Source organism: Rhagoletis pomonella, unplaced genomic scaffold (genome assembly GCF_013731165.1).
Source record: "Rhagoletis pomonella isolate Grant_MI unplaced genomic scaffold, Rhpom_1.0 Rhpom_scaffold_00002, whole genome shotgun sequence".
NCBI classification, from domain to species: domain Eukaryota; kingdom Metazoa; phylum Arthropoda; class Insecta; order Diptera; family Tephritidae; genus Rhagoletis; species Rhagoletis pomonella.
In genome coordinates this window covers 58,819,437-58,843,484 of record NW_023458556.1, presented here as the reverse complement: position 1 = coordinate 58,843,484, position 24,048 = coordinate 58,819,437, and the positions used below count along the sequence as shown (strand labels likewise).

Here is a 24,048-nt window from a genome sequence, read left to right as displayed (position 1 = left end):
ACACTGAGGGCTCCAGTAATCGAAAAAATTCTGCGTATACAGACATGGTTTAAGTATACGTTCTGCGTTCTGGACTAATTTCAGCTTTAAGCTTTAAGCTGAAATTAGTCGAGAACGTAAACCTACCGGTACGTAAACCCGAGTCAGCTGACACGATCTCTCTTACGAGAGCGCCATGTAAATGAAAACTCAACACCGAAGAATTTTTCTGTAGTTGTACCCCGTAGCGCAGAAATCTGCGGAATTTAGATTTTTTCGTGTCAGCTGATTTCTTCCTTCTATAGATGGTTGCCAATTCGTCAGTTTTGCAGATGGTAAGTAAGTTATAATTTCCTATTCTCTATTGAATAAGATTTTTGTTGAAAACTACTACTTGTTTTTATTTAGCTGTGATCTATTATAGCACGAACAATTTTAGTTAAAAAGGTAAGTTTATGAAAAGGCATTGATGAGTGGCAACACTGCAGTAAGCAACACTGAGGGCTCCAGTAATCAACAAAATTCTGCGTATACAGACTGCGGTTAAGTATACGTTCTGCGTTCTTGACTATATTCAGCTTAAGTATAAGTTCTGCGCTCTTGACTAATTTTACCTTTATGGGATTCGCGTGTTAAGACTGCTTTTACACAGTTCAAGTATTGAACTCAATTCTGCTTGCATGTGGAAGAGAGGGGGTGAGAAGAAAAGGGACTAGTACCGTCAAGTGGTTTCAACTTTCTTGCTTTGCTTTTGGCATTTTCGTTGCTTCCAATTTAAAGAACCAAAACTTGAATTCAACAGAATTGAAACGTGTATAAGCAAATAGAAAACACAAAAGAGAATGAGCAAGAATTGCTTTCAAGTACTTGAATCATGTAAATCGGGTGTTACGAAAACTTACCAGCGCATACCGGCGACGTTGCCGTATCTCTCTCTCTCTCTCTCTCTCTATCAGTGAATTTATACGATGCTACGTACGTTTGCGCTACGTCGTTGACTGTTTGCGCCTTTATTATACTACGTTTATACGTAGGTGAAGTCATTAAATCATTTAGGTAAAAATTGGCTGCATAAAGCAAATTTCATGAATTCAATTACTCACGAAAATTATCCATAAATTTCGGCATCATTTCATGAGTTCTTGCAATGCTAGTTCGACTACGCCGTGTCTCACAAACAACTGTTTACAAGGGTCAAGACGTTTTTAGATTGAAAAGTATGCAGTAGCATATCCACGATTCAAAACACTAGAGAAATTAGGTGGATATGTTCAAATATAAAATAAATTCAAACAAACAAAGAAATTTAAATGCATTAAAACCTAAAGTACGCTGTCCCACAAGAGCACGTATCTCTCTCAGCCCCTCTTCCAGGATGTTGGACGTCTCTTTCTAAAGGGTATGTGGACAACCCAATCTTTCGGTTGAATCGTTCCACCATGCCATCTGATTGGGGATAAAGAGCCGTTTTTCGAGTTTTCCGGATATCCAGTTTCTGGCACATCGATTGGAATACCGCCGATTCAAAATTTCGTCCTTAGTCAGAGTGTAGCTCTATAAGTACTCCGTATCTCGCAAACCAATTGTAGATGAATACCTCCGCTACTGTTTTAGCTTCCTGGTTTGGAATCGGGTATACCACCGCCCATGTGCTAAAGTAGGCCATACAAAGGACGTATTTGTTTCCCAGTAAGCTCATAGGAAATGGGCCTGTTACATCCATAGCATTCCACTCGAATGGTGAAACTGAGTTATACTGCTTCATCTGGCCATAACTTCTAGATTTCGGCCCTTTAGCTGCAATTTACTCCACGCAGTTCACAATCCACTCTGCGACCAATTGCCGACAGCCAACCCAATAGAACCTTTGCTTGATCACCTCCAGGGTCTTCGTGATTCGCAGGTGCCCTCCATTGGTACTATTTTGGAATTCCTTGAGAACGTCCGAAACTCTTACACTCGGAACTACTATTAAATTGCGGGAGCAATGGCCATTTTCACTTTCCCATACCATATGCAACCAGCCAGATATCAACTTCAAGCTGTTCCGTTGGGCCCAGTATGCCTTTGTTATGGGGCTCTCCGCTACCATTTGCTCATTAGTTGGCCGTCTGCCCATCTCCAGTCTATGTATTAAAAGCTCTAGATCTGGATTATCCTGCTGACACTTTCGTAGCTGTTCTTTCTTCCACTCTATGATGTCTTCTTTGGCCTGAGCTTTCGAACAGTGCTCACATTCCAAGCTACATGGTCGTCGAGACATAGCATCAGCAATTCCGTGGACACTTCTCTTGCGGTGTTCAATAGCGAAGGCGTAACTTTGCAGTCTCTCAATCCATCGACATAGCTGTCCTTCTGGATTCTTGAACTGTAGTAGCCGTTCGAACTCAGAAACATTGCCCATAGAGGTACTTGTGGAAATGTTTGACGCACTCCACCAACGCTAGTTGTTCTCTCCGAGTTACGCAGTAGTTCCCTATGCCATAACCACTAGCATCCGTATCCAAATAAATGTTGCACTTGGAACGGGATACGCTAGCTTAGGTGCAGTACATAGCCATTCCTTCAGAGTTTGGAACGCCTCCCCACTCGAAGGCTCTATTTTTCCTAATGAGCTCATGAAGGCTATTAGCAACGCTGGCGAAATTTGGAACAAATCGACGGTAGTAGGTGCATAACCAAAGAAAACTTCGTAGTTCGTGCACGTTCCTAGGTCTTGGCCAATCCTTTACTGTTTATATCTTTTCATTTGTAGTGCAGATGCCCTCCGTTGTCACTTTGTGACCTAAGTAGTTCACATCCTTCTTGAACTGTTACCACTCTTTAGGACGTAGCTCCATGTTTCCCAATGCAGTCCCTTAAGCACATGGTCCATAAGTCTTTCAAAAGTGGCAGGAGCGTTGCATAATCCAAAGGGCATCACCGTGAATTGCCAAGGACGATCTCCAATGCTGAAAGATGTCTTCCCCTTGTCCTCGTTACTTGCCTCCACGTGCCAATAACCGCTCTTAAGGTCGAGTGTTGAGAGCCACTTTGTTCCAGTCAACGAGTCCAGAGTATCATCGTTCCTGGGAAGTGGATATCTGTTTCCGGTAACCTGCGCAGGACCGGATTTGACCAAGTACTACCGACGAACTTCATGGACTCGCTGATGATTCAAGCACACCACTCTCGCTCATTTCTTTTATGATCTGGCTTACGTCACGTTTGGCAAGTGGAACACTTCGAGGAGCTTGACGGATCGGCCTTGCATCACCAGTACAATCCGATGTTTCACAACGTTAGTCCTGCCTGGTTTGTTACCATCTTGGAGTATCTGCGAAGGAGTTCCTTAGCCTTGCGCTGGTATTTTCATTGTCCCAGAATCTCCATCGATCTTATCCCAAACAACTGCTTCTGACTTTGGTGGAATCTGTTCGCTTTCCTCGAGGATCACTCGCTTGCTGCCATCATATACAAAGCTTAGGAGCACTTCCATGTTGTTATACGTCATGATCCTGTTCTTCATGTCGATCTGCATACCTTGATCAAATAAGAAGTCTACTCCAATTATGACTTCATCCACAATCTCCGCGACTATGAACTTGTGTAACAACGTCACATTCCCGATTGCGCCTTTGCATGTAGGTAACATACCTACAACTTGGGTGTCCTCACCAGTTGCTGTCCTTAACCTTGCTCCAGGTAATGGCCGCACTGCTTTAGTGACCAAATCAGATCGATTGATGGAATGTGATGCGCCCGTATCTACAGTTAGTACTCGCTCATGCCCATCCACATATCCACCAACAGTAACGTGGCTCGCATTTCTGCCAATTTGCGAGACGGAAATTATGGGGTATTCAATTGCGGGAGCCAGCGCGCGCCACTTCCTGCTGGCACGTTTTAGTTTAACGACTGATTGGAGTTGGGTTCGTCTTTACTCCCGAACGAGATGCACAGAAAAGTAAATAACTTAGCACAGGATTTCAAATCAAAGGTGTATGGGGAGTGTATGTGATATTATATACGGTAAAACGGGTATATTGAAAAGGTCCATTAGGTAATTTCCTTATACCAATGGAATGCGGAGTTATTCTATTCGGCTAACTTACAATTACCATTTACTTTGTTTATAGTAAACAGATACAGACCTGAATAAAAAATCCATACCTTTGTTTCTGTACAGGGACGGAAAAAATTAACAAGTTGTAATCGTCGTAAAACCATTTTAATTATATTTACGTATTTGTGTTCGTACGTACTTCTGTAATTTGCAATGATTTTTACTTTTCGAGTTTAACCAGTAAATATTAAAAATAACAATTAATATTTGAGTTTTACGTTTTCGCTCAAAGGAAATTATTATTACATGCTTGATATTTATTTTTCCCAGTTAAAAATAATGCTTATTTTATGATTTTTATTTCTTCGCTCAAAGATATTAATTATTTTTCAGTTTTATTTTTTCACTTAAGAATATTGACCATTCAAAAAACTCAAAAACTCTGCCTTTTCTGGGGTAGCGATACCCTAATAAAAAGAATAACTCTCAAAATTTTCAGGTCGAAATTTTAGTTGGTTGCGTCTGTATGGGCTTTAAATTTAATAAATAATCATTATTTTTGAGTGGAAAAATAAAATTCATTTATAATAATTATTTTTGAGCAAAAAAGAATAAAAATCAAAAGGTATTGATTAAATGCTAATTTAAATTATTTTACTCATAATGATTACCCTGTTTCTGTATACTTCTTCTATTACAATGTGTCTGGAAACTTATGTATTTAACTTAATTTCGAATAATTTTTCTCCTTATATACGCACTCCATACACTTAACGACGACGTCGGAACAAATCGCAAAAAGTCCGGCTGGGATTCTAAGGGCCGTTTGCACCACATCTATGTAACACTAACTGGAGGTACATCCCTCACTTAAGCACATCGACTGCTTTATCGATCACATGTTATATGCTGGGTATCGATAATGTGCCAGTTCTTGGTTCTGTTCCTAAACAAAATTACGCAGCAAATTTAAAAGGAATAAAATTATGCATTCAAAACTGTAATATAAGTAACTGCTTTTATTATTCATCCATTTCATACTTAAAATTTTGTATTATTGATAATAATTATTTGAAAATTTTTAAATGAGCTAGCTTGGCGTGACACAGTACATTTTTTTTTTGAAAAAGTGTCAAAGGACAAAGCATTGAAATGACAAGTTTTTACAAGTTTTCTACCTTGACCTTTGACACTCTCGCAAAAATTAGTTATGTGGATCGTTGTACTGTACACAGATCAGCCAAAATTGGCTCGAAAATTTTTAAAAGCTTGAAAATCAAATTTGCACATAAGTATACAAACGAACACACATACAAGAGTAACACAACATAACAAAAAAAAAAAAATTAAAACCGCAGGATACGTCGCAAACGCTAGATCTTTGTTTCGTTATCCAGAAAATCTTGCACAAACTTCGAAACACCAATACTAAAATCTTCCTCGATCATGCCGACAATGTCGCTGGATAGCTTGTGAGCGAGTCTGTGTGTAAAGGAAATAAAAACAATTTAAATGAAATATGTACATAAATCCAAAAATCTGCAAATTAAATTTTACTTTGAGAACACGCTCCATGGCTGATTGAAATTGGGATTTGCATAAAAACGATTTTTGCTGCATAAATGCAAGAATTGGTCACGCTCGGCAATGAGTTCCTCAATGCGCAGGTCTTTCTTTTGTTTTGTTTTTTGCCGAGGACTGACATTCCAGAGCGTGCAGGGTGGAACAACTGGTGCAATGTTTTTAGACTTCATTTCGTTTTCCACTATTTCCGTTGGCGGCTTGCAATCGAGATCACTCGCATCATTGCTTTCTTCGCCAGAGTTCTCATCTATCCAATCGTTAGTTTCCGGTTTCTTCGAATCTTGACACGCATCCTTTTTACGCCCTTCGCGTCTTGGCTCTGTTAGGTATTGTTTAAGTAGACGTTGTTGGGCTTTCTTTAGTTTCATTTTTTCATAAGGGGATTCGCCTGTGTAGAGCGTAACTGGGCTAAAATAGTAGAAAATGGCAGTGTACGTGAGGATAAGAAGAAAAATTTGAAACTGATGAAATGAACGGAATTGGACAGTAGATGATAATTATGATGGGATAGGATAGGACAGGATAAGAAAGGATCGGATAGGATGAGATAGAAAAGGATCGGATAGGATTATAAAGTATAGGATAAGATAGGATAGGACGAATATAAGACAAGGATAGGATAGAAGCAGGTAGAAACTTGCAAATCTCAAAGATCCATACAAACTTAAGATCGTTAGAACACAAGAGTTTTCCAGCTGTCCGCAAAGGGAACATAAGAGAACGAACAACTGCGTTTAAACAGATTTTCCGAGATGCTGTATTCAAAGACAAGGAGAATTATTCTTCTACCACTAAAATAATTTTTTGTTATAATGAAACCCCAATATAACGAAACTTGATAAAACGAAAAACTCAATATATCCGGCGCAAAAATGCTCCATAGATATAACGGAGAAATTTTCAGCATGAAAACCTTCGGAATATATTGACGGTTAAAGTCCCGTTAGCAAAAGCCTCTGTGAATATGTATAACGAAGTCTCCACCTCAAAAGCCTCTACATAACGAATTCTGAATATGTTGACGGTTAGGGTCTTATTATAAAACAAGTAACTTTTAAGCAAAAAACAAAAACCCACTTTAGTTCTCATATAAACATTTAAGAGTACCGTTAATTTCTGCATGATCCCATGATCGGATCTAAATTAGTATAGGATCACCTCTGAGGTACCACCTTTCATTAAAAAAAAAAGAATTATAGAAATCGGTTAACATGGTCCAAAGTTATGCGGTAACATACACAAAAAAATATTCCAACGAAATGAAAGCCTCCTGCTTTTATTGAAGCCGATTAAAATTAAAATATAGTTATGTTTTTTTTTATATAACTTAGTATTTTTCGTCGGCCGCTGTGGTGTAGTAGTAAGCAGTGCGCGCTTTCACTCAGCAGCACCTGGGTTCAAGCCCTGGTCAAAGCAACATCGCAAAAAATTTAGAAAAAGGTTTTTCTTAACAGCGGTCGTCCCTCGGCAGGCAATGGCAAACCTCCGAGTGTATTTCTGCCATGAAAAACAGCTTCTCATAAAAATACAATCGCCGTTCGGAGTCGGCGTAAAACTGTAGGTCCCTCCGTTTTGTGTGACAATATCAAGGCGCACGCCACAAATTGGAGGAGAAGCTCGGCCAAACACTAACATATGTGTAAGCGCCAATCTATTATTATTATTATTATTAGTATTTTTCGCTGTAGCGAGGTTTTGATATTCTATTGGCCTAATTCATAAAAAATAAAGTAGGTTTAAAAAGCTTTATGAATTAATGTTTTCATACATTTTTCAATTTATAAACCTTTTGTAACGCTACTTTATTTTTTATGAATAAGGCTATATAAATATAACGAAACTTCAACAAAATTATCGATGTATCACTGTAGAACAATTTAGCAATGGAAGATTAACTATAATTGCGATTTAGGCCCGGTAACTCAATGTCTGGTTAATACTAACTGCAGGTTAAACATCGTTATTGGCGTGGTCGACTACATAACATTTTGTTAGTGTTGACCAGACATTGAGAAACCCACCCTAAAACTGTGAAAGGAAAGACAAATAAGATTGATACCAACCAGTACCAAAGCCCATGTACATAGATTATTTGACATTAGAGAGAAGATAGTGAAGATGCAAACACCATGGTAGTCTAGTTGAAGGCCTGTATGCAGCTCTCAAGAAAACGGTCAAGAAAAATTTGCTATTATTTCGTGTGTGTGTCCAAGGAATTTTGACATCTGATGCTTCACCAGCCTGTTGCCTCACTCTTTCCTCAAGAAAAAATGGAACGGGCATATATTTCTGTTACAAACCTGGGTTGCCTTGTGCTCTTTTTCACAAAAATTTTTAGAAAACCGTAGTAGAAAGCGTAGCAAATTCCTTACGAACTGCGTACTGCCTTAAGGAAATTTGACTCAAGAAAATTTCTTAGCCATTTCGTGTACGTCATTTTATATGAAGTTTTTGCTTTTCTTGAGAGCTGCATACAGGCCATGAGATTGGATAAGCGAAATCAAAAAAAAAAAAAAATCAAATACACACTTTGACGAGCGGTAGTGTAATTTGATATGGTAGCTCTTCCCCGTTCGCGATCTTTGTCTAATATGAGCAATCTATGCACGAGAGGTTTGGGACATGGCACAAAGAGAGGGAGCTTTTGTAGGACAACTCCGACCTATACGGTTTTAGGGTTTACTGAAGTCAGCAGCATCTGCCTATGACAAAGCGGCCTCTAATTAATCCCCCAGCAATAGATTAAGCGCTCATCTTGAAATGAAAGGATAAAAAGTACTCGGATGATAAAACTTTTCAACGTTAACGAACCTTGCTGATATAATAGGGACCACGATTTACAGATGTGCACCTGGAATGTTCGGTCTTTCTATAGAAAAGGTGTACCTTTTTCCTTTGCCGAAGGCCTTGCAGAAATTTTAGATCGAAATCAACGCAAGACAGAAAATGCGATAGACGGGCCAAGGCTGCATGCGGCATGTGAGATTATTGCAGGTCTTTTAAGATTTTGAAAAAAAAAAAAAAAAATGTGGTGTTGGAAACTTTAAAACCTGATATATAGGTTCACCCCCATCTGCGAGCGGTATGCCATAATAGCATTAAAGCTATAATTAACAACACTAGCTTAATTTTTGACAATACGAAGAGAAGTGGGCTTTAATAATGCCAGATTCTGCTCAAGAACGTTAAAGAAAACAATCCCTATAGTAAATAACACTTTCAAACGTATAAAAGCACAAACTTGTCATATGCAGTCTCTGCGTAGTCGAGCACAAAAAGCACCCTGTAGAATTATTAGCCTCTGTTAATTCGAAAAGTGTTTATACAACTTTTGAGGAGGAGAACTTGAGCAGAAAATTAAGAAAGACACTGTATTCGTTCTCATATAATCGTAATCCTCGAATTCATTACTAATATGTCCCTGCTTCGGATCTCCATTTACCACCTACCTTCACAGCTGCAGTTTGATAGAGAAGGAGCCAACTTATCAACACAAAAAAAATCTTTAAAATATTTGTGGGTATGTTTGACAAAAACAAAAAGCCAAGGTCATATTAAAAATACTTTCACTTGTCACGAATAAACAACTGAGCTTCGAATGTGGTTATACATATGTATATATACGAGTATTTACCTACCCACTGGGAAAATAGGTAAGCACCTTGCGAGGTAAGCCATGTTTTCTTTCAGTTTTTAGTACCAAAATTGTCATCATGGCCAATGTCATCTACTAGTAAAGGGCAAAATGAACACCTCCGAAGACACATTACGTTGTCAGTTGCAAAATAACGTGCAGCCGAAGTTATTTCCAAGCACCGAACTACTCCGAGCGACTGCTCTGCATTACACGTAACTTACTTTGTAAAGCGGCTCAGAAGTATGTCTGATACCAAATGTACATTCTAAATTCCAACTTACATAAGGCGGCCATGCCTTTGTAAAAGTAAGGGACGTTCGGCAGGGAAATGGTAATGACTGCCAGGTGAAGAGTAAGTTGCTAATAAGGTATTATTACGTGCTCCTAATTCCCACTGGGTACATATGTATGAAGTAAAAGTAGTACAATAGATTGAGAGCCGACACATGCGGCGAAAGAACTCCCAACAATATTAAATGCAATAAATATTGATCAAACAGCGAATATACATATATGTATACATAAAAAAACGTGTTTAGTCACAAAACCGGCATTAATTTTGGAACTCAATAAAGGCCACGTGCGTGTGCCTGAGAATCAAAATACTCATTTATCTAACATTGATGATGAATTAGCTCATAGCTTCGTTTTAATTTATAATTACGTAATTTGTCGCTGATCTTTTTAGCATAGAGAATTGCTTTTATAAACAACCGTGAAATAGTAAACGAGTAGGTATGTATTAGTTCATACCATAATAATTATTAACAATTTGTAAATAATGTCGACGATCATATCGAGCCCTAACCGCCAAAATAACGTAAGCAACATTTTTTTCTAAATTTTCTTTTTGATGCAGAAATATTCCTAGAGCATCTAGATGCATTTCTGCATCAAAAATAAAGTTTTGAAAAAAATGTCGCTTACGTTATTTTGGCGGTTAGGGCTCGATATTAGCTTTAAGAACTTCATCTAGATTTTGAATTAGGTACTTAAAACGTGATGGGTAGGTAATAGGGTGTTCGATTATTCGCCTTTTTCCAAAACCGGGTTTCGAGTTATTCCAAAAATTAGATTTTGAAAAAAAATGGTTGCCGATTTTGAAGTTAAGAGAAAATCGTATAAACCGGTTTTATTTTACATAGCTTTTATATAGTGCAAATGCTTATGTTGATACATATGAAGTCATGATCAAAAATTACAATAAAACTATTAACAGTTAAGACTAGAGTCCGACCGATTCCCATTTTTTTTCAGGTACCGATGCCGATTAATCGGTCGGACTCTAGTTAAGACAGCTTTTATTAGCAAAGTAAAATAAATTCAAACATTTCTTTAGATGAAAAGTAAAGCATCTTTTTTTAATGCATACACACTAAGGCATCCAATCCCGAACAATTTTGTGACTCCTGGGATTTCGAGATCTTATTATATATTATATATTTCGGGATTTTATTACCATTAATTAAAATATGCTAACAAATTAGTTGTGTAGTCTTTCTTTAGTGCGAATACTAGAAAAAATAAATTTGTATTTTTAAGCAAAGAGATGTAAATATCTTTATTTTATATCAGTTTAAAAAGCCAATTACAAACAGAATAAACTAAAAACTATGGAATTGAAATTCATTCATATTACAGTTGCAGTCATTTTTACAAAAAGGAAAAAAATAGGAAATCATCTTTACACTTACATACATATAGTATTTATACATTTACATACATATACATATGTGTAGTAATATTAGTATACCACAACATATGTATATATACTTTTGTATATATGTATACAAGTCGGACGGATTTTTACGGGTTCTATATATGAAATAAGCTATCACGTATTCGAGGAATTTTTTTTGTTTTTTTCTTCGGAGATATGATCTGTCAAAGTTCGAACTTTTTCGTGATTCTGACAATTCATGTGCTTCTTCAAATCCTTATATCTCGGGCTCTACTAAACATAGAGACTTCATCTTAACGTCGTTTTGAAGATATATGATGGTTATGATTGTCCTAAAGTTAACCTAGCTATTAGCAGTTGAACTTTTTTTAAGTTGATTAGCATAGTAAAGACCAGTAAATTTGGGATTTAAAATTACACCATCGTAATCCTTGTTTAATTCTCTATGCTATTTTTTTTATGACGAGATGGTTCATTTTGTGAGAGTCAACAATGAAGAGACAGAATTTTTCGACAGCGAGGCTTGCCCACCTTGGGATTGAAATCGCCAAGCACGACCTGATATCGTGACGGGGAAAGCGCTCGTATGTGCGCTCCCAGCGCTTATAGAAGAGATCTTCGAACGCTTCGTCACTTTCAGTCATCGGGGCAAGGGGCGCAGATGAAGGAGATGTTAAAGAGTTTCGCTTTGACGCGGATTGTAGCTAGACGCACGTCCGCCGGGGTGAACGACAGTACTCGTCGAGGGAGTTTATCCTCCACCACAAACCCAACACCGAATTCGCGCTCCATTACATGGTAGCTGTAGTACAGGTGCAAAGGTACATTTCCTACCTTGCCCCGTCCATCGCATATCTTGGATGGCGATGAGTCAGCATTTGCCTTCCCCATTAAGTGTTCGGACATTCCAGGTGCATGCCATAAAATTGCAGTTCTCTAAACGTTTCCGTGGCTGTCATCAAAAAAGTGGGGTCCCATTCGAAGATTGTTGTGATTTTCTTTGGGAGGAGTTTTTACCCGAAACCCGTGTTGCCAATATGCCGCCCGCCGCCAGGGTAACACAAAACTTGTCGCCTTCTCTATTTAATAATGAAGCAGTTCTCTCGTGTTTTTTTATCGTTATATCCATTGGTGTCCAGGCGACATTGTTATTGTGTTATTTAAAAATCAATCTTATTTAACTGTCCTATCGAAATACATTCATGTATCTATATTTCAAGTTTTATAATGTTGATGTGAGTAAGTTCCTAAAGCGCTGCCAGCAAAATAATTTAGCTTAGCCGTTTTTTTTTTATAATTTCACTTTAAGTCAGCCTCGCTGGAAATATCATCGAGCTAAGCTGGTTTTAGCAAAGTATCCACAGCATTTTTTATGTAGTTACCGCTAGAATTAAATACATATGTACATATGTAGGTATGTACTCATATATTCGATAAACTCAGAAGCTCTCCTCCTATTCCCGCTTAAATTTTGATGACCTATAGGAGCATTTCCTATGGAATTATTGCTACTTGACCACACCTTATACTATCATCACACAAGTTGAACCATTAATCATTAACCACTAATGTTACGACGATAAACATGTGAGCAGATGTATTTGTTCAAAGTATTAATATATTAAGGTGCGCCACCAAGTTAATTAGGTAAAAAAAATTGTTGATTAATTAAAAACTTCGCGTTAAAAGAATAAAAGGAAAAGGGACCTTCAAAAAGACGCAAAATCTTGAGTACCTAAGCTACCTGTGTCTTCACTAATAAATGATTAAAGTACTTTGTAAATACTTTGTAAGTAAAGTACAAAATTCACAAATTTGAATGTGGCCAAGGTTGGAAATCACGAGGAATATGCTCTGATTTCTTATCGCCTTCAGGCGAAAGACAGCATTTTAGCTCTGTCAACAGACCGACCCTGTGCATATGAGAACGTGGAGTTTTATGACCAGCTTGGCTATATGAAATTATAATTAAAAGTGGTACTTTTTGAATGTTTAATGGCACAGATTACTTAACATTGCCAAAGCTCCAGCCAAGAATACCGTGAGATATCTGTTAATTGAATTCGAAAGTCATTCTTGATTGGTCTTTATAATAATCTACATAAGTGTCAGTGATCCGGGGCAGAAAGTTTTAGGTTTGGATACTAAAAATAAATCTTTAACAAGTCTTTTGGCAACTTTATGAATTTTCCGGGAGATTTTAGGAATCTTTTGTAACTTGTTTTTTCTGCCAGTTTGTCAAAATCTAAAAAATCCATTTATAAAAACCAAATTTATAAAAACAAAACATTTGGATAGCATGTCCATACCTGCTGCTTAATGTTATGGGCGAGGAAATTCGCCAATTAATGCCATTTTTTGCACCTCTTCATACCTAGGCAAAGGTACTACATGGCAAATTTCAGTTAAATCGGATAACCATTATTACTTTTTGTCACATATTATATTGCGATCAGCCAGTGTGAAACGTCTAATCTATGAAAGATAAACACAAGGTTATTTGGAACTTGTTTCAGTTGTTTACCCAGGGTTTAATGAACGTTGTAATCCCAATAAATAGTTCCTTGCCTACGCAAAGCAGATACCCTCTCCATAAAGTAATTGAAAATGCTCTAAATCATATAAATGTTCTCAACCCTGAAAATATTAGGAAAAATGATGAGACCCCTTATGGAGCAAATTCAACAAAAACCCATCATTCAAGTACCAGTGTTTAGTCCGTGAAATGCATGTTCGAGTTTTCGAGTAAAACTACGATTCACATAACACCGACATCAAGTTCCATTTGAATACTACTTGTTCCGTTTTTTTCCGGCAGAAGCCTTAGATCGTGTTAATAGGCATTCTAGAGTATTTCTGCCATTCTCAGACCACCGTGCGTCGCCGTTTTACATAATTGGTGGCACGTGCATTCGCCAGCAAAAAAAAGTTCTTTTGGAATAATCAAAAAAAATCCTTAGCTAAAGTCTAATGAATTTTAGATTGTTTTAATTTACTGACATTAGAGTGATGAGAACTGGGATGTGGTGGGCATGTACTAGAACGCGGTACATGAGATCAATGAACTTTGGAATAAACAAATTTTCTCCTTAAGAAAAAATCATCGATAGATCATAATTTAAGATCCTACTGTAAATACCGAAGATATGACAAACAATGTTAAAAGGGAAACAATTATTTTTTGCACATTTGCCTTACAAAAATATTTTGGACTCAGGGGTGTATGGTGAATGTTTTTCTGTTACGGTTTAATGTGTAATGTATGTATATCTAATTAAACCTTTCGGGTAAAAAGTGTTTTTAACTTTATCAACATAAATTATAGAGTGGCATCCATACAAAAGTGTTCACCCGTATGCTGTAATCCGAACGTTCGTAGTTACGAATTCGTAGCTCCGTTCCGAAAATTCGTAAATTGGTATGCTGTAATCCGATCGTAACTATCAACGGCGTTGCCAACTAAAATAGTGAAATTCGAAGTTCTTACTCAGCTGCTTTGGCAGAAACAAATCAAAATAAATATACATAATCGCAAGTGAATAGTGAAATTAAAAACAAAATAGTTTAATCATTATGACTTTTCCTTAATTAAGTAGCATACAAAGGATTCAGTGGCCGGTGCACTTTTGTCCCAGGAGGAAGAACAGCTTACAGTTGCATTAATATACAAAGGAGATTGCTAAGAAATTTTTCTGATCCATTTAGCTTAAATGATAAAATGTAAGCTCCCTCCTTTTAATGGCCTCCATTGCACTAGATATTTTGAAAAAATTTTTGTTTCGCTCCGACACGAGTTGCTATTCGTACAAAATTTCCCACAAATACATAAAAATGACAGCTACGTCGGATTCAGGCATACCAACATTACGAATTTCGAAGATGGCCAACGAATTTCGAAATTACGATACGACAACGCGGATTACAGCATACCAATTTTACGATTCGTAGCAAAATCGAATCTACGACGGATTACAGCATAGGGGTGGTTAACTCAAATTCCTACCCTGTTGGGAAATGCACTATTTAGTACCTAACTGATTCTGTACTAGAGAATTTAGAACCAATACTAGTTCGCGTTAATTCGCTTTCACATGCTAGCAGCTGGCGAATTTAACAGTTTCGATAGTTCCGAACTAGTCCTAAATTCTATAGCTCCGAACCAGTTCTAAAATCAACCGATAAAAAAAGTAAAAATTTTTTCAATCACGGGGCCAAATTGCCTCTTTCGTCGCACAACGGCAAAACTGGCTGCATCCCCTGCGGAAACATGTACAGTGGAAAGTGGAAAGGAACTAAAAAAACACTCATCAAGTGCTTATTTATAGTAAAATTGTTTGATTTTACATATTTTGAAGGAAACGATGGATTCTATTGCATTTGCAATTATAGCAGCGGATTAAGTGCGCGCTATGGGAATAGTAACCATGGGCACATCTATGTTAGCTTCTGGTTGAATTGTTAGACCACAAGCCAGAACTTCTCCTATACTTGAAAAACTGGTTCTCAATCCAGTTAATGCAATAACAGCATCTTCCAAGCCATTGAAAACATGCACTTTGTTAGGACCACCACCTGTTGCGCTTGCTTCTGCCTTCGGCCGCGCTTAGGGATTATAACCCTTACTAAGTAGAATTCTCCTTCCGGTGTTGCCGAAGAAGAGGGGCTTCCGCATACCGAAGGTATATAAAATATCCACAGAATTTTTGTGCAAACCCACATCGAAATTTACAAAAAAGTGCATAGTGCAAACCGAATTTATTAATAAACTAGTGGTCTGAAATTTGAAACATTTGCTTTAAATAAAAGTTTAATCCTTTGATTACACGTGCATGTTAAAGTTTTTGGATTCGGGTTATGCGTTTCGACACATCAACCGAAAATCATTGTACAAATAACTAAACCGGACTCAAGTTTTTCGATAAGGAGCAACAAAGATTCTTTTTTGTTCGTTTATATAAAGCAGTGGATAACAATGAATGTATATGCGAAAGGAAAATTTATCTGTTTAAATGAAGACCACTAATATTTCCTGCAAACACACATCGATTTACATCCTTTATCTCGCCTCCGGCACAGAATGGTTTTCGTACAAAATTACGCAAAAGAGCTGTGAATTTCTTACTCGTTCGTTTTTAGGCATGTCATTGTTACGAATTTCGAAAGTTCGAAAATATGACTCGGACTGCAGCATACTATTTCTACGATTCGTAGCAAAATCCGAATACGAAAGGTTGCAGAATATGGGTGTGCGTTTGCAGAGGTGCTTGCGGTTATTGGTTAGATTCCAGAAGGTCCCAAGATGTTAAAATGTTAACACAATTTTTTGTTTTTTTATTACCAAACTACGAAAAAGCATCTGGGAAGTGCGGAATGAAAGCGTATTTGAACGAAAAAGCTGCCAAACACATATCTACGTAAAGTAAGCAAGTAAACTAGTTCTAAATTCGTCACCTAAGATATAGATTTCTAATGAAAAAATGAAATAAAATAGGTTTTTAAAAGTATAACATTTCACTGATTTTGAACTAGTGGGGATCTAGTTACCATCGGACTGTAGTACGGAAGTACATAGTAATTTGATTCACTAGTTCGCGGTTTCCCTGCAAGGTTAGTACATTCCACATACACATATACATAAGTACATATATACATATGTACATATTTAAATATGAGTACAAATCGTATCCGTAGTTCAAAGAGCCCTACTCGAGCACAGCTGAGTCAGACCTTAACAAAACGAGGGTAGATGAGCTTAAAAAATTATGAACACACGAGTACACTTGTATGCCATGAATATAAATAACTGATAAATAAGTACAAAAGTATATGCATACATACTTGCATTTACTACTTATTAAGATTCTAACTTCAAAATTTTGGTGATGGATCAACGGAGACAGACCATAAGCCGGCAAACACTGTGTTGACTGGCAGCAATCAGCAGCTAACTATTCGATAGTAGCTTCAGAATGGGCGATAAGCGACCGGTAGCTACGCTGCGGCGTTGATTGCTCGATGACATCATTTTCGACAAAGTACGGGTTGGGAGTGGAGCGGAGAATGATATTGGTTAAATATATTGTTACTGTGTCGGTTCTCACTCGCTCTGCTGTGCTCAACTGCTGCGATACGTTCCCTGTGGGAGCTTAGCTCAACATATCAGCTTTTAGTATTTTAGTTGAAATAATTTGTTATAATTTTTTTGTATAAAATTTGTTTTGTTTACTTATTTTGCAACAATTTGCTAACAGTGAAAAGATACGAAAGGCTAAATACGGAAAAAGTAAAGTTGAAGGGAGGTGGAAGTTAGAAACGTGAAGTGAGTAGTATAGTATACTTCAGCCTGGTTTAGTCGTATTCTTAATAAACAATTACGATCAAGTTCAGTAATTAGCGTCAAACGAGAGGCGACATGGTGTCAAGACTTCATTGCTAATTATAAAAACTGGTATTAACTAAAGTTAGTCAAATTAACTATGTTAGTGATGGGAAATACGAGTACTTTACGGTCGACGTGCTCGATTTTCTCATCTTCCATAAAGCTGCGGCAATGTATGTAGTTCGCTGAAGATGCCAATTCTGCTGGCTTGTATTCCTATCAAGTAGTGACCAGTGATAATTACCATAAACAGCCTAAGTCGGGGCGTTGCAAGAGATGAACCCCCTAAACCTCTCATTAACCAACCTTTTTTACTCCCCAACAATAAGCCATAATTTACAAGACGCTAGGGTAATTCCGCTTCTTAGAAGGTATGTATGGCCTAACAGCATTCGCTTCCTACAATCACCGCAACTCTCTACAAAGCTTTCCGCTAACCTGTGCACTATTATAAGAAGTAACTATTGCAAAGAGGGGTACTCTTTTACGCCTTACATGAAAGAGTAAAAATCCTTAAGTCACAGGAAGCTTCCTACGGGGACCGGTACCAGAACCCATACTAAATACCGACAGCAAACGCAATAATGGTCCGCTATACAGATAACATTGAAATTGTAGTTGTAGTAAAAGATTGGACCTCCACCAAGCAATTTGTAGCCATTAGAAGTTTAGAAGTTGGCTTAAAACATCAAGTTAGACAAAAAACTGATGCTGAAGTATGCAGTGTACACTTTCTAATAGATGTACAAATAACGCAACCTAATTTAACTTTTCAAAACGGATCAAAAACCGCCTTTCTTGCAGGTTGAAGAAGATGGCGGAGGTGAAGATATCGGACCTTCACAGCTTCATCCGGGATAGTAATCCGCTCAACAGACACCAGACGGACAATTCGGTTAGCGAGATGTGCCCCCTCCAGGCACTTCGAGGGGAAGTACGAGTCATTCGTACGCGCCTTCATAATCTAACTTAAGTCTTTCTTGAAAAGCGCAGTGAAAAATCCTTTACGATCCAGTGAAAAAAATAAAGCAATTTCATATACCTTATGTAGTTATTACCTCTAAATTTAGTGTATTCATTAATCAAGCAACTAGATAATATTGTCACAAAGGAAGAGACTGTCAAAATGTTCCAAGCTGAGCTAATTGAACCGATGCGACAGTTGTACGCAAATCTTGGGATCCATTGAATTAAGTAAAGACAAAATGAATTCGCCGACTTCTGTCATATACCCCGGTGGATGAACGTCTCCTCTCAATTATTTACGCCTCACGCAGCCAAGATATGCACCCGCCACTGTACATCAAAAAATGTGCGCCCGAAATTGCTTAACTTCGATCATTAAACCGAAATATGTGAGCAGTGAAAACACATTACCCGTTCATTAAGTACCGCCGTTGAAGAAGTAGTTGGATTTCAGCAAACGCGAAAGAACAACTGGTACGATGAGGAGTGCCAAGAAGATGCAGAGAAAAAAGATCCCGCCTAAAGGGCCACGCTGCGTTCGGGCGCAACGCCATCTATGTATATGGGACCGCTATAGGGAAGCGCGATGTATTTGCTGCAGTAATAAGAGAGAAGCCGAATTACGTGGATGTGGAGAGCTTGAAATCTTGGCCGACAGGAAAAGCGCCCGAAAATTTTACCAGAGAGTTAGGCGACTGACGGAAGTCTTCAAGACCAGGGCGAACTCTCGAGGAACAACAATGGCGACCTGATGACAGATGTCCAGAACGTACTTAAATTATGGAGGTAATACCTTTCCACCCTACTGAATGGCAGCAGTACTGAAAGCTGCGGAGAAGACGAAGTCGACCCGTTAGTCCATGATGACGGAGTCGATGTTCCATCAGCTGACTTTAACGAGGCATGTGTGATCTGCCCAATCCACAAGAACTACCGCGGGATCGGGCTTCTAAGCATAGGTTACAAAGTCTTATCGATCGTATTGTGTGAAAGACTGAATCCCAACGTCAACGAAATGATTGGGCCTTATCAGTGTGGCTTTAGACCTGGCAAATCCACCATAGACTGGGTATTCACAATAAGCCAAATCTTGGAAAATACACGCGAGAATAGCATCGACACTCATCACCTATTTGTCGACTTCAAAACCACTTTCGGCAGCACTGAAAGGAGTTGCAGACGATGGAACCGTGCTTTGCAATGACATGGACATAGTAGCGCAGAGCGGCTCCGCTGGCTTGGCCATGTCGTTCGATTGGACACCGAAGCTACAGCTCTGAAAGTATGTAACTCAGAACCTGCTGATGGTTGCGCATGAGGCCCTCATTACGATGTAAATACCAAGTGTAGAAGAACTTGGCTTCACTTGGCATTTGCTATTGGCGTCAGTTGGTACAGAAGTTAAACGACTATCGTGATTTGTTCTACTCGGCCGCTAAGAAAGTTTTTTGAATTCTTTTCATTAAGTGGAAAATGGGGTTTGGTGTAAGTGGGTAAGTGGGTTAGTTGAAAAGGAATATGGCAGAACTTTTCCAAATCAAAAATATTAATATTTTTACTCTGTTAACTATATATTATAAAGTTTATTATTTATTAAATTTCGTGGTACTCACATTGAGGTTCCCCGATCACATATTTCATCGCCATCTTCTCTGGCTGTCGCGTTACTAGCGCCCTTTGTGCTATTCTCTTGCCCAGCCGAGTTGAAAAGACGATTGGTAAGCGCCTCTATGCGATCGTTGTTGGCTAAAGTCGCCCTCTTTCTCGATGATGATGTGGATTGCCTCGGTGACCGTTGTTCTTCCTTACCCGCGCCAGTGACAACGCCTGCAATATTAAACGCATTCGTAAGCGGCACCATCATATCGAAGAAGTCAGTCTTTAACTTTGAGCACATTTGCAACATTTCCGCTTGTGAGCAAGTAGTAGGTGAATTGAGTGTGGCGGCGGCGTCCCCACCTTCGTATCCTATGTCCGCCGCGGTGTATGACGGTCTCACCGATGGAGCCTTCATCTGTGTGAATGATGATGGGCGAATTTTCGCGCCATCGCCAGTATCGGAGCTAGCGGCGATGCACGGTGTACGGTGCGAATTCAAAGGCGTGACTGATGGCACTGGCGGTGGAGAGTTGAGCGGATTGCGACGCTTTTTCAGCACTTTCGCTCCCTTTTCGCTGGCAGTCATGCTCGCGCGACTGCTGGCGTGGTTATTTGTGCGCGTAGTCAATCGGCCGCGGCTGGTGGCGCTCAGCGCAGAGGCCCGACGAGGCGATTGTTGCCGAGAGCTGCTGGCGCGTGCGCTATGATGCGAAGTGGGCGCACCACCCGCCTGTTGTTGCGCTTGCAATTGCAGTTGATTTCGGGTTAGCGGCTTCTGTGCCGCCAGTTGCGCTTGCATCTGCTGCTGTTCCTGCATCATGCGTTGCTCCTCGCGTTTAACCAGCTTATGCTGCTGTAGCTGCTCATGATGCAATTGCTGCTGTTGATGTTGCGCAATAATGCATCGCTGATGCTCCTCCAGCTGCTGTTCCAGTTGTTTTTGCAGATTGCGTGACTGTTTAATTATTTGCTGAGACGTAGTTTTGTTGCCGACAGCGTTGCTGGGTTTTTGCTTTGCGGCGCTGTAATTTTTCTGGTGACGCTGCAACGATTCCTCATCGTACGCCTGCTGCAGCAAAAATTGCTCCTGCTGTCTGATGTGTGTGTCATAGTTTTCAGTGCGCTCGCTCAATACTTTTGCCTGCTGAAGCTCCAGTTGTTGTTTACTCTGCCTATGCTGCTTGAGATCGTGCGGCTGGTGGCACGCTTCAAGTTTCTCTAGTTGCTGTTGCTCTTTCTTATGCTGCTCTTGCTCCTTTTTGTTGCTATGATGCTGTGGTAGTTGTTGTAGTTTTGCCTGTTGTTGCGCCCTCACCTTATTCTTGTCCGGTTTTATTGCACCCACAACTTCAAAATTGCTTGAGTCCTCGAAGCTTACAAAATCTGAGCCACTCTCGCTAACTACATCGTCGCCATCATAATCGGCGCGCTTGTCACCAGCGTCACACGCGCTAAATTTGAATTGATCCACTTTATTATGGTTGATGTTGTTATTGCGCTTACTAGCACACTCATCGCGGAAGTAGCGCCTTGAGTCGATGTTTTCAGCGGTCGCAGTGAGCTCAGCGCGTTCGCTAGGTTCCGTGGGTTCGGTGGGTTCAGTTGTGTCGATTGGTGCGCCTTTAGCTTTGCCCATGCCATCATCATCGCCACCATCGCCATCGTGGTCGACAAAGTCGCTAGCGCTATTCTCAAATCCATCGTCGTCATAATAATTATCTTCATCATCGTCTACAACGATATCACAAATAACCGTTTCGGAGGCATTCGCCGTAGGCGCTTGGCCGAAGAAGTCAGCAGCTGCAGCAGCTTCGTGGCGTTTGGTCGATTCATTGTTTGAGTGGCGGTGCCGGTAACGCTGTTGTCGTTCAGTTTGTTTTGCCGCTTTCGACTCTTTGGTTGCAATCGCATGCGAGTTCGCGTTCGCAATTCAATTAACGTTACGGAAAGTAGTACGTTGAGTTTTGTGACGCATATATTTACGTTATATTTGTGTATACATATGTATGTAGAAAAAGGAGTAAATAAAATAATTGCATATGAGTACCTAAATGAATTGCGAAAACAAATTTAAATAAAAGCAATTTTAATAATTGAAAGAGTGCGTGTTGCCGCTAAGTATTTTTACTACAATTAGCCTGGTGAAGTGATGTACATACATATATGTATACGCGTATACGCACCTAAAAACATATTTTCATTATTGTATATGTGCACCCGAATATAAACTGTGTAAAAAACTGTTTGTAAATCTTCAGTGTGTATGTGCCTATGTAAATAAAGAATATTTGTTTATGTGCCTAATTCAATCAATTAGCTTTGTATACAAAACTAATGCCTCAATTATTTTACTTTTGCTATTAATTTGAAAGCAATTTGTGAAAGATGTTTTCTGAAGTCAGTTAACGAAAAGTATGGAGATGGTGGATTTTTAAAAATTTAATGGATATTAAATAAGAAAAAACTAAAGCAATTTCTGTAAGAAAACAAAGGCTTCGTCGAAATTGAAAAATAAAAGCTTAATTTTCTAAAGAGCTTCAATTAAAAAAATTCTACAAAGTTTCTAGGTCCCTATATGAGAAATGTAAAAATAAACACTTTCGGAAAAGACGCCCCTTTGCAAAAAGGGAACATACATACTCTACAAATACTTAGTAGGATTTTAAGAGTTTAAAAGCATTTCTCCATTAATATTGGGTCATATAAATAATCTCTGTGGATTTTTGTCACAAAGTGGTGGCGATGCTCATACATCTGGCAACACTTATCCAATTGCTTCAAACTCACGTGCTTTTGAGGGGTGACATTTCAGGCTACATTTTAAGAGAAGAGAGTTCTGTTATTATTTTTTTGTCGTGAAAAAAAGATCTGAAGAAATACGCTGTGTTGCTTCTTAACTATAAAAAAGGTGAAAACACCGCACAGTGCTCTATTTTGGAAAAAATATCTCGAGAACGAGAACAGATACCGAAATAAATATAACAGTGTTTAACCGCTTTTAAGCTGGAAAATTCCGGAAAAATAGTCGACCTTTAAAAAGTTCATTGCATATTGGTTTCAACTAAAAATAATGTAAAACCTATTTTCGAAAGTCATTTCAAAGGTGAAAGTAGACAGTTTTTCTTAAATTCTCCATCTAAAAGCTTTAAAACACCGTTAAATTTATTTCGCTATCACAACTCGTTCTCGAGATTTTGTCTCTTTTTCGCCAAAATAGAACACTGTGCGCCGGAAAAACATGCCGAACAATTTTTAAAGTATACGGTGAGAATGATGTGAGTGAATGACAGACCCATGGGTGGTTTACTCGATTCTGTTGCGGAAGTTTTGATGTCATAGATGCACCTCACTGTGATCGGCCAGTCACTGGAAAGTCGATGAAATAATGTTAAGGGTTAAGCAAGACTGTCATGCAAGCTTTCAGGAGACAGCGTAGCCCGGAACTTGCATCGGTCAAAGGACCGCTGAAAGTCACTTGAGCAAGTTTTTCGCAGATAAACCATAGAAGTTCTAAATATACTTTGCAAAAGGTCATATATATAAATGGCCAATATGTGCTTGTTTAAAAATGATTTTCAATAAAGAAAATCTTTTCCAAAAATTCCCAAATTGCGTTGAATACTTTCAGAGTTGGAACGACATGACCTAGCCAGCGGACACTTTTTATATAGCCCAATATTTATGTTTCATATTCGCTTTAATAAAATATCTACAGTCAGAACATCACTTTTATTGATATTTTTGTAATGAAATTACAATTTTAAACAGAATACATACGAGGACAGTTTGATAAGTCAGTGACTTTAAATAAGCGATATTTTTTCCGTCGTTTTTCCAATCCAAAAATAGGCTTTCTCCAAAAGTCCTCAAAATAGGCGTTTCTTTCAGCGATAACTTCTTCATAATACACAAATTTCTTGAAGGTTTCGAAAGAAGAAAATATGTAGTTCAACAACTATATGCTAAAATGGGAAAAGAAAAGTACCTTTTTCGGTTTTCATTTCAAATCAACGTAGAATCTATTCAACTGCTTTAATAATGGGCGCCGGTGATCATTGTACTCTTTTCAAGGTAACTGATGTGAATGACACCGCGTGCATCCAAAAAACTGTCGTCATGACATTGTTGGCGGACATACCCACTTGGACTTACTTGGTGTAAGTTCAGCCGGAGCAATC

At 38.6% G+C, this 24,048-nt stretch overlaps 2 protein-coding genes across 3 annotated transcripts in view; one reads left to right on the top strand and one right to left on the bottom strand.

Moving 5' to 3' along the window:
• Nucleotides 1-4,668: 4,668 nt before the first annotated feature.
• The window catches only part of LOC118733880, a 69,437-nt gene continuing 50,057 nt past the window's right edge, over nt 4,669-24,048 (bottom strand). The window contains exons 10-12 of the mRNA XM_036463505.1: nt 19,885-21,763; nt 5,582-6,016; nt 4,669-5,506 (exon numbers count right to left, since the gene is read on the bottom strand). Of these exons, the coding sequence (XP_036319398.1) occupies nt 5,398-5,506; nt 5,582-6,016; nt 19,885-21,763 (2,423 nt within the window). The 3' untranslated portion in view covers nt 4,669-5,397. The remainder of the gene's footprint in view (nt 5,507-5,581; nt 6,017-19,884; nt 21,764-24,048) is intronic.
• The window catches only part of LOC118733879 (transforming growth factor beta-1-induced transcript 1 protein), a 42,427-nt gene continuing 40,118 nt past the window's right edge, over nt 21,740-24,048 (top strand). Inside the window, exons 1-2 of one of the 2 annotated variants that reach the window (XM_036463503.1) lie at nt 21,740-21,836; nt 21,889-21,890. The gene's annotated coding sequence lies outside the window, so the exon portion shown is untranslated. The remainder of the gene's footprint in view (nt 21,837-21,888; nt 21,891-24,048) is intronic. The other variant, XM_036463504.1, reaches the window with a different exon arrangement.